The following is a 10,245-nucleotide window of genomic DNA, read 5'->3' on the forward strand; positions in this document are numbered from 1 at the left end:
CAGCTCAAATCCCACCTTCTTGATTCCCAAGTCCATTTTACCTCCAATTCCCTGGACGCCTTCCTCTGACACACCTTCCATCTACCTTGTACGTATCGTGTATGGACGTAGTTATGTCTATACTGTCTCCCTCGTTAGACCGTGAATGCCTTGAGAGCAGGGACTGGACAAAAGCCTTTCTTTGCACTTCAATACTTAGCACTGCACCGGGCATACAGCAAGTGCTTAATAAATGTTGATTACTGAGACAATCCACTCCCTTTCCTCTAGGAGGCTCGGTTTCTGAATCTGCAGAGGGAGAGGGTTGGGTTCAGTGGCCCATGAGCTCCCTAACAGCTATCTGCAGCCAATCCCTAAGGACTCCTGAGGACCCTTCCAACTTCAAACATTTGATTGCAAGATGACTTCTATGTTTTGTTCCATTGGGCCAGATTAGCAAATATGGCGCCGGGCTCAGATGGCAGGGCCACCTGTAGACAAGGAAGGTCTGGGCTAGCAAAGAGAAGGAGCAGGTTCTTCTGCACATAGTTGGTGTTTAATGAATGTACAGTTTGTAGAACTGAACTCTCAATGACCTTGAACTCCATTCCGGAACTATCAGCCCTCAGCAAAAGCAGTGGAGAATCAGGGGAGGGTCTGACTATCCCCGAGACCCCCTCCTGAAAAACGAAGCCTCTGTGAGGCTCAAGGCAGGAGAAAGACCACAAAGTGTCTGCCCCGCCTCTGTTTCCCTCGCTATTCCTTTGCCATCTTAGCCGATCCTGCCTCCAGTCAGTCTCTAGTTCTCCGGAGTCTTCCTCCTCATCTCTCCAATGTGCCTCCTTTTCCCTTCCCACAGTCCCACCCTTCCCGTCCCTCAGCTTCCACTCTCAGAAAGATGGAAAGCGGCCATCCTACACCTGATCCCAGGTGCTAAATGAGGATTTCCATCCTCACCCATCCTCGCCCTCACATATCTCTGAGCGGCTCCTCATGGCCTCCTGACGGGTCCAACGTCCTCAGCTGGACCATCTGGCCCCGAGCTCCCTTCCCAGCCCGATCTTCCACGACCCGGGTCCCGTTTTAATCAAGCCGACATATTCATCCCACCCCAAGGAGCCTTGCTCCTTCTTGCCCTACTCCTTGTGTGTCTGCTTCCACCCGCTCCCCCCACTCCTATCTGGAGAGTTGTCAGAAATCTCCCCTCCCTGCCCAGGCCAGTCCATGACTTCTCCTTCGCTTGGAGGCCTTGGGCCCACCTTCCATACGCTGCATCACATGCTCTTTGTTAAATCCCAAGTCTTGCACAAGGGTGGGACTAAGAAATCCCGGCTAAGACCCCTCCATGGGCCTACGTGCTGAGGTGGGAGTAGAAGGTCAGAGGAAGGTTTTCAAGCGTCTGGGAGACATTTATTTCTAGGTAGGAAGAGAGAAGTCAGCGCTGCAGATAATCATGAGACGGGTGGGGCTGAGGAGAGAAAATGGCCCAAAGGGGCTACTCCAGCCCTCGGTCCCTCTGACTTGAGCTACCATGTACTTTTGAGTGGATTGTCCGAATGCTGTCGGGGACATGAGTCTTCCCAACAGGCCTTCCTCTGCTGGGCTGCCTCCACCCTGCATGCTGAGTGTTTCCCCTCCCCTTAGCTCCCTTAGCTTTCCGGATGTCACGCTTGCCTCGCTCTCCCTCTACGACCTCAGTGATCCACAATCTCTTGGCTCAGTTATCATCCAGGGCCTGGCCCCGCTCCGGGAAGCCTTTCAAACTCTGCCCTTTTCAGCTCTCCCTGCACGTAGTGGTCATTTCTGTGCAAACAGCCACTCCTGACATACGATCCTGCATTTCCAAGTGCTTAATAGAGACAAGGAAGGTGCCAACTGGATTTGGAGTCAAATTTTACCCATCACCAACTGTCTCTGTGACTTCAGGCCGATCACATAATCTCTCTGAGCCTGAAAAAGGTCTTAGACTAGACAGGGCTGGAGGTGAGCCTCCCAGGGCTAACACTATAGGACAATTCAATAAATATTTACTAGGTGACTTTGCTGTATAAAGTGAGAGGTAGTGAGGAAAAGAGTTAAAGCTTTGGAGTCTGGGATTGTGGGTAAAGAGCTAGCCTTGGAGTCTGGGGTGATAGGTAAGGGGTTAGCCTTGGCATTTTGGCAGTGGGATAGGGCTAGCCTTGGAGTCTGGGTCAGTGGGTTAGGAGCTAGCCTTGGAATCTGGGGTCTTGGGTAAATAGCTAGCATTGGAGTCTGGCTAGTATGTAAAGGGCCAGCTTTGAAGTAGGGGTGGTGGGTAAGGGGCTAGCCTTGGAGTGTAGGTAGTATGTAAAGGGCTAGCTTTGCAGTAGGGGTGGTGGGTAAGGGGCTAGCCTTAGAATCTGGCTTCAGTGGGCCCCTGGGCAGCTCTCTTCATCCTTCTAAAAGGAGAGTAGCAGACAAGCTGAAAATTGGCATGGGGGAGTTCTCTGCCCCGGCCAAGGGCATCATTAAAATAGTTTGTAACTGAGGAAGGAGAGAGCCTACCTGACAGGGGTAGGATGATGGGACCAAAGAACTGAGGCTAGATCTGTGGGGATGCCCCCAAAGGAGGAAGCTGACCTCAGACAGGGTGGCAGTGACTTGCCCCAGCCAGGCCAGGAGCAGAAAAGGCCCATGAGGAGGCAGCTCTTGCTTCCTCTGCCATGAACGCTGATTGGGGATCTGATTGCCCGCCGGTCACCGTAAATGCTTGGGAAGGCCGGGAGAGCTGAGGGGCTACCGCAGGGAATATGGGAGGCAGGAGGTCACGCCCCCGACAATTTCCAGGCGGTCTGGCCCTGGAGGCCACTCCAGTGATGGAGCCCCTTCTTTGGCTTTCTCCTGGCTCCTGCCCTTGCCCCGGGCCGGGGAGAGGGCCAGGGAGAGGGCAGGATCCCAGGCTCCTGCCCTGGCCTTTGAGGCCTCTGAGTGTGACTCAGGCCTGCTGGGCCCAATGCTGGGCGCTTGCCATGCCCCTGGGCCCCTTTCTTTCCAGCCTCTGTGCCTCCACTCTCCGACCCCTTGACTCAGCCTGGTCCCCCCGTTTCCTGGCAAAGGACAAAGGCTGTCTCAGACGGTGAGGGGGTGACCGGAGCTCATCGGAGACGGGGGCATGGCCTTGGCTGACTCAGTTGGCCCCGGGTCCCACACAACTTGCTCCCTGGGCCCTGAGCAAAGGAAGCGGGCCACCGGGAGGGCAAGAGTTAAGAGGGACTCTCCATTGGCTGGACAGTGCCTGACACCTGGCGGCCAAGGTGGGGAATGGTCACAAGGGCTCCCAACTCTCCTGAGCTCTGGGGGGCCCTCAGAGAGATTGTGGGGAGGGGGCCAGGCTGGGAGGAGCGTCCTTGAGGGCAGAGAAGGTGAGGAGCTTCTGCCAGAGTCAGCCAATGTCACTGAGGCACAGGGAGCTGGGAGGAGGAAGGATGGGGATGGGAGAGGTCCAGGCTGGCTTAGGAAGTCTCACTGAGATCTCTGGGGAGTTTCTAAGAGCTCAAGGTGGGTGGTGGGGCCTCCAGGGCTCGGGGTATTGAGGGAGAGGAAAGGAAGAGAAGTCCCACAGTCCTTTGGGGCCCCTGGCAGCCAATCCCATCCCTCCACACTATCCCCCCCAGCCGTGTGGCTTTTCCCAAAGCCAAAGTGGGGCCCTCAGGAGGGCTGGGGAGAGCTGGGGGGCTACTAGGGTGCATGCGCGATGGCAGGGCCCCCAGCCTACCGCATTGTCTCCGCTAAGCCCGGTCTAATCCCCCCTTCCCCTGAAGCAGGTGGGGCCGGGAGCTCAGGGGGATGTGAGGCTCCCACATCTCCTTACTTTTCTCCTGGCAGCTCAGGCTCTAGACTCAGCTAGGGGCCCCCGGCCTTTTCGGAAGGTGCTGGGAAGCAAAGGAGCCCTCTATGCTTCCTCTCCGGGGCCTCCAGGGGTCAGAGCTGACTCAAGGACTTCAGGGGCCCCAGGGGCTCCAGGGGAGACACAGAATGGGAGCTGACATCCAGCCCCCCCCCTGGCCACTCCCCCCCCCCCCCGTCCCTGACGCCCGGGGCCTGAGTCTTCCAGAGGCTGGGCAGCGGAGATGAGGCGCTCGTCTGACAGGGTCCCCCCCAAGCCAGAGGGCTGTGGGAGCCACATGGGAGCCCTCAGGGCAGGGCAGCCATTACTGCTGGGCTTGTGGGGGGGGCTCTCCTCATCCTAAGGCCTCCTGGGAGACTGGGCTGAGGGTCCTGATAGGAGGTGCTGTGGCCTTCCCCCGCCTCTGCCTGGCCACCAGGAGGGGGTGGCCCCCTCTCTGGGAAGAAGAAAGGAGGGGGTTTCCACCTGTACCGGATCCTGTGGCCCTGTGGCAAGCACCGAACCTCCCCTTTGGTAAAACTGGGCTACTGCCGGCCCCTGCCTCCCAGGGTTGTTGGGATGTCAAGGAGCCACACAAACGTAAGCCGTTATTATTACTGCCAGATCAGGTCCCGGCGCTAGGCAAAGGCCTCTGGGAGATGAGCTTATTTCCCAGGCACCAGATGAGCCCAGGACAGAGAAATTGGGCCCAGAGCTTCTGGAGAAACTGAGGTCCCAAGGGAGGCCTCTAACTTGTAGCGAATGGAAGCAATCCCTCTTTCATGGACACTAGTGAAGGGGCAGCAGCCAAAATCTCCCCGGGGACCCTGGCCGAGTTCTGGGGAGTTGTGTGTTCAAGGCTGGGCCTTCTGAGCGGGTCTAGGTGCCAGCAGCAGAGAGAAAGAAGGGGATGGGCCCGGGCGGGCTCCAGAGCCGCTGTGGCCGCCCAGTGGCACACCCCATTTCACGCTCCCTGGGCGGTGGCAGGGGCCCCACGGCTATCAGCTTTCAGTGGGGAGGGGCTGACCCACCCATGATTCCCCATTTCCTTGAGGCACCGTGGCCCGAAGAGGCTGTGACAGGGGCAGCCGGAACCCCAGGAGGCCCTATGCTCCTGGCTAGTGGCCAGGCTTGGGCAACCCTTGAAGGAAGGGGGTGCTGGAGCCTTGGAGGAGTCATTCCAGGCCCGACCCCCTTATTGCCAAGCTGGCCGCGCCCCTGGGCCTCCCTTTCCTGCCTGTGGCCACTCCGGTGCCTCCTCCCCTTCCGTGAAGCCCAGAGGGCGGGGGGATCAGAAAAGACCTAGCCCAGAGGCTGAGGTAGGGATTGCTCCGGGGCTGCACCAGCCCCCCGCAGCGCCCCCACCTCCTCTCTGGCCTTCCTGGGGGGGGAGTTAGCCACCAACAGGAGAGCGGGGACCCCCTCAGCCCTCCCTTCACCTTGGCTGCAGGACAGGGGGTGCAGGTCTCGGGGGCTGGGGACCCCAGCATCCTTCACCTCCCACTCTCCCCTACTTGGGCTAAGGGGTTATGGGAGTAATCAGCTGGGATTGGTGGCGTCCCTGTCACCAGCCAGCGGCCGTGGGAGGCTCAGAGGCTGCGGGTCGGGCGGGTCTGGCCCCTCACGACCAAGGCTTCGAGGCGCTGGGGGTCCCCTCTGGACACGTGCCCCCGATGCCAGGGCCGCTGGCCCGACCCCCAGAATCAGGCAGAGGGACTTGTGAGGGGAAGGGCAGCCAAGAGCTGGGGGGGAGGAGCCAGCTCTCGGGGCGGCCTGCGGGTCCCCGACTACTCCCGGCCCGGCCCGGCGGGGTCCGCCCCGCTCAGCCCAGGCCCCCGTGCCCGCCAGGCCCCCCTCCCCCCTCCCCCCGCGTCTCCCTTCGATCCCCGGAGTCCCGGCGGCCGCGCCCCCCCCCCCCCCCCCGTCAGACCCCCGAGGCCGGCAGGGCAGGGAGCAGCGCCCCAAGTGACGGCCCAGGAAACCCCCGCCCCCCGGGATCGCCTCGGGCCCCTGGGGGGGCCTCCTGCCCCCGCCGCCCGCGCCCAGCACAAGCTCCAGGGGGCGCCTTGCCCCCCCCCCGCCAGCTCCAGGGGACGGAGGAGGAATGAGCGCGCCGGATCCTTCCGTCCCAGGGATTAAGGGCCGGAGACCGCATCTGCCCGGGGGCGGGGCTGGCACGGAGCGCGTCCAGGGGGCAGCCCCTGGGCTCCGGCTCCGGCTCGGGCTCCGCCCCCCGGGCCCGCGGCGCGCCCCATTGGCCGCCGCCAGGCTCCCGCCCCCCGCCCGCGGCGCGCCATTGGCCGGGCCTCGTTGGCATGTTTGGGGGCGGGGGCGGGGGGCGGCCCCTGCCTGGAAGCAGCTGGACTTCCTCCTTCCAGCTCCTGTCTGGGTCATCGCGTCTGTCCGCCCAGCAGCTGTCTCTGCCCTGCTCTCGCGCCCCCCTGGGCGGCTGCCATGGGCCGGAAGAGGAGGCTCATCACCGACTCCTTCCCCAAAGTGAAGAGGAGGAAGGGCGGGCCGGGGCCTGGCAAGGAGGACCCGGAGCCCGAGCCAGGGCTGCGAGGTGGGGACGGGGCGGGGGCGGGGGCCGCAGGGGCGAGAGGGGGAGGGGCGCGGGCCAGGGGGCGCCGGGGGCCGCAGGGGCGAGAGGGGGAGGGGCGCGGGCCAGGGGGCGCCGGGGGTAAGCGCCGGGGGGGGTAAGGGATGTCCGGGAGACAGAACTGCCAGAGCCCGAGCTGAGGAGGAGGAGGAGGGGCTGAGGAGGGGCAGCGGGATGGGGGGGGGAGGGACTGAGGAAAAGTCAGGAGAAGAAGGGGGGGATCGGGCAAGAAAGGAAGGGGAAAATGCAGGCGGATTGTTGGGGGGAAGGAGCCAGGGGCCGGGCTTGAAGCGCAGCCTCTCTTGTCAGGGGAGGAGTCGGGGGAGGAGCCGCTCGCACCCCTGGAGGACAAAACTCATTTAGAGCTACTGAGGCAGTTTGACCTGGACAGGCACTTCGGCCCCTGCACAGGTAAGAGCTTCCAGGCGCCCGGCCTGGCCCCTCCCTGTGTTGGGGGTGTGGGGCAGCGGCGAAGCCGACCTCTCGCCCTGGCAGTGCCCGTCTCCAGGTGCCTGTAGCCTGCAGTACCAGCTTGCACCCTCTCTCCCTGGCAGGGATCACTCGGCTTCAGCGCTGGGAGCGGGCAGAGCAGCTGGGCCTGGGCCCTCCCCATGAGGTGCTCAAGGTGCTGTGGGCCCACCCTGGAGACCCCCAGTACCAGTGCAGGTGAGAGCTGCTAGGAATCAGGGTCCCAGGGCCCAGGGAAAGGAGTTCCAGCTTCTTGGAGCAGTCACTCCTCCTCCTCCCCTTATCCCCCCATCTCTGCCCCTCCCCTCAAGCAGGAGCCTCCTCTGGGTCAGGAAGAAGCTTCCTGGTGGCTGGGCTCCCAGGGCACTGATGGTGGGGACAAGGGGAGAAGGAAGGAGCGTTTCCCCCCCTACCCCATTTCTCTCCCAAACCCACCCAAAAGCCTGAGCCGTGGGGCCCACAGGGCAGCTCCTGCTCCCGCCTGGGCCCACCTCCACCACTTCCTCTTTGCAGCCTCTGGCACCTGTACCCCATCTAAAGGAGGCAATCCCGAAGTCCCGCCCGGTGCCCCCTGCCGCCTTCCCAGGGGCCTTCACGATGGACAGGGGAGCCCACTGCTGTTTCTTCAGACAACCCCCTACTAGAGGGGTCTTGGGGGCAGAGGTTGGAGCGGAAGCTTCCCTAGGGAAAGGAATAGCTCGAACTCCAGCTGGGGGGAGGGGACTCCTCTGACTTGCCAGTAGCCATAGTGACCCCTGCGAGCAAGCTCAGCCAACCAGCGGCAGCAGAATCTTTTTAGAAAGCCAGCAGGGGCTTCCCGGCCCTTGGGCGTGACATCTGGCCCCTCCATCCCTGAGCTGGGTCCCTGACAAAGGGCCGGACAGAGCCCAGGAGCTCAGCTGGGCCAAGGGGGTCCCGGCAGGGAAGCAGGTGGGGGCTGAGCTTGCCAGGTGGGCAGGGCTTCGATGGGACAAACGAATAAAAGATAACCGGCAGCGACTCTTGATGTGCCCGCCCTCCTCCTTCCGCCCTTTCTGGGACAAGGGTCCGAGCCACAGCCCACGGCTTGCCCACCTTCAGAAGGGAAGAGACTCTGGCTCCCAAGCCAACTTGGCTTTGGACGCCCCCTAGTGACTCCTGGTTCTCCACTGAGGCCACGGAAGCCTGGCTGGGTTCCACAGGTGGCCCAGGGGCCCTTTCTGGTTCACCAGAAATCACCTGGTGGGGGGCGTGGTCCCGGGACTCTAAAAGGTCAGGTCTAGCCAGGGGTGTTGGGCCCGTGCCGTCTGCTGCTGGCTGTGCAACCCCCAGAGCTCCGGACGGCAGGCTCTGCACTAAGGCCAGCAGTGGGCGAGCCCCTGGGAGCAGGGGACGCCTGGGGCACCTGACTCCCTGGGGAGGGATGAACTAGCTCAGGGGCAGAAGTTAAAGTTGCCATGCTTTCGGCAGTGCATCTAACTGGGGAGTATCCCATGTGTTTTAAGACTGGGCCAGATGGGGGGAGACCAGTCCCCAAAGAAAGAAAAAGCTGGACCGCTGCTACCCTAGACTTTTAGGGCTGGTATCCGGGCCCTCTCTCCCCGGACAAGCCCTCTCTAACCCCCTTCCACTTTCCTGGCCTGATCCAGGCTCCGGGGAACACAGATTTCCAGGGACAGAAGCTCAGGGTTGGGAAGCCCCAAATCCTGGCGATTTCCTGCCTTTGGAGGGGGATTGGGGCAGGGGGGAAAGCAGGGAAGGGTTTGCGTTGTTTGTGGGGCATTTCAGGGACAGCTGGGTGCTCAATGGCCACCTTTACACAAACCTTCCTTTTGGGACCCAGGAAGGGAGATGCCGCCTGCCTGCAGAAAAAGAACTGATAAACAGAAGCCTGTAGAGTATGGTTTTAACCCCCCCCCCCACACACACACACACACACACACATACCCACAGCTTTGTGTCTGATGGGAGTCACGTCTAGGGTGGGAGGAGGGAAAATATGAAAACTACCCAGCAGGGAAAATGTGACTATGTAGAAGGAAGTGGAGAAAGCAGAGTAACCAATGGCTGCAAGTATTGACTAAAGAGTTTGTTTTTTGAGTAAATAGTGTGAAACATAAACTCATGTTTTTTACAATAAATCTTTTTTACGATATAGTGGGTTTTTTAAAGTAAATAGTGTGAAATATAAACTCCTGGTTTTACAATAAATCCTTTTTTTTTAGAGTGGGTTGTGTACCTGGAAATGTTCTCCTTTTTTTTGGTCTTTTTTTTTTATTTACAAGTTATATGTATGGGTAATTTTACAGCATTGACAATTGTCAAACCTTTTCTTCCAATTTTTCCCATCCTTCCCCCACCCCTTCCCCCAGATGGCAGGTTGACTAATACTGTTAAATGTGTTAAAGTATAAATTAAATACAATATAAGTATACGTGTCCTAACAGTTATTTTTTTTTTTTGTCTTTATGTGTCTAAATTCAAAATGAATACAAAAAAATTTTAAGAGAAAAAAATAAATCTTTCTTTGGATCTGTCAGCCTGGTCTTGGTTTGTGTTCATATATCAAACTCTCCTGCAAATTAAGAATCTGCCCCTGAGTCTGACCAGGAGAGTCAGTGTCACAGCCACGGCCATGATTTTGGAGGCTGAGAAGAGAACTCAACATCTTTTCATGGTTATTTTCTTGGGCAGATGGTCACAAACCTTCCTTAGTGTTATTTACATTGATTAAACCCATTTCTATTTCTGACACGGAACCATTTGAGAGTGCCAAGGCTGTCGCTGGTGGGGCCTTTCTCTTGTTTTTTTAATCTTTTTTTTTTTTTTTTTTTTTTTTTTTTTTTTTTTTTTTTTTTTTTTTTTTGCTGAGGCAATTGGGGTTAAGTGATTTGCCCAGGGTCACACAGCTAGGAAGTTTTAAGTGTCTAAGGTTCTGTTTTGGCCTAATGGGAAATCAGGGCCCAGTGTCTTCAAAGATACTTTAGACTGACTGAACCATTCCTTAGTCCCAATCACCTCCTGGGACTAGCTAAACTTTCTTAACTCATAATCATGTCATGTTCAAGTAAAAAAAGATCTTAGAATAGAATTTGGAAGTTAAGTGCAAAAAGCGAAGCTTGAGGATGGAGAAGAGAAAGGAAAACAAGAGGAGACAGAAGGAAGCGGAAGGTTCGTGACTAATCCTTAGGGAATTTCTGAAATCAAGCGGTGGAAGGGAGAGAGGACAGGAAGAAGAAAATAAAGGAAGAGCCAGCGTCGTGAGGAAGCCATGATGGAGAAGTGCTTTACTTGAACTGAGTCCAGTGGTAGCACGGTGGTCAGTGCAGGAGTTTCAAGAATACTTAGTTCATACACGGCCAATGCTTATTAA

General features: G+C 58.5%; 1 protein-coding gene across 1 annotated transcript; it reads left to right on the forward strand.

The window, feature by feature from the left end:
* The first annotated feature begins 6,152 nt into the window (after nucleotides 1-6,152).
* Nucleotides 6,153-7,893, forward strand: POLD4 (DNA polymerase delta 4, accessory subunit). Its single transcript, XM_031943256.1, has 4 exons — nucleotides 6,153-6,389; nucleotides 6,735-6,836; nucleotides 6,980-7,091; nucleotides 7,407-7,893. The coding sequence occupies exons 1-4, from the start codon at nucleotides 6,281-6,283 to the stop codon at nucleotides 7,429-7,431; spliced, it is 348 nt and encodes a 115-aa protein (XP_031799116.1). The 5' UTR covers nucleotides 6,153-6,280; the 3' UTR covers nucleotides 7,432-7,893.
* Nucleotides 7,894-10,245: the final 2,352 nt, after the last annotated feature.

The sequence above is a fragment of the Sarcophilus harrisii genome, chromosome 6 (genome assembly GCF_902635505.1).
Source record: "Sarcophilus harrisii chromosome 6, mSarHar1.11, whole genome shotgun sequence".
Taxonomy (NCBI): domain Eukaryota; kingdom Metazoa; phylum Chordata; class Mammalia; order Dasyuromorphia; family Dasyuridae; genus Sarcophilus; species Sarcophilus harrisii.

What these genes read in the sequence shown, in the direction of transcription:
- POLD4 (XM_031943256.1), top strand. Translation starts at nt 6,281, where the DNA reads ATGGGCCGGAAGAGGAGGCTCATCACCGACTCCTTCCCCAAAGTGAAG. An exon ending in GCCCGAGCCAGGGCTGCGAG is followed by an intron (nt 6,390 to 6,734) that starts GTGGGGACGGGG and finishes CTCTCTTGTCAG; the next exon opens with GGGAGGAGTCGGGGGAGGAG. An exon ending in GCACTTCGGCCCCTGCACAG is followed by an intron (nt 6,837 to 6,979) that starts GTAAGAGCTTCC and finishes TCTCCCTGGCAG; the next exon opens with GGATCACTCGGCTTCAGCGC.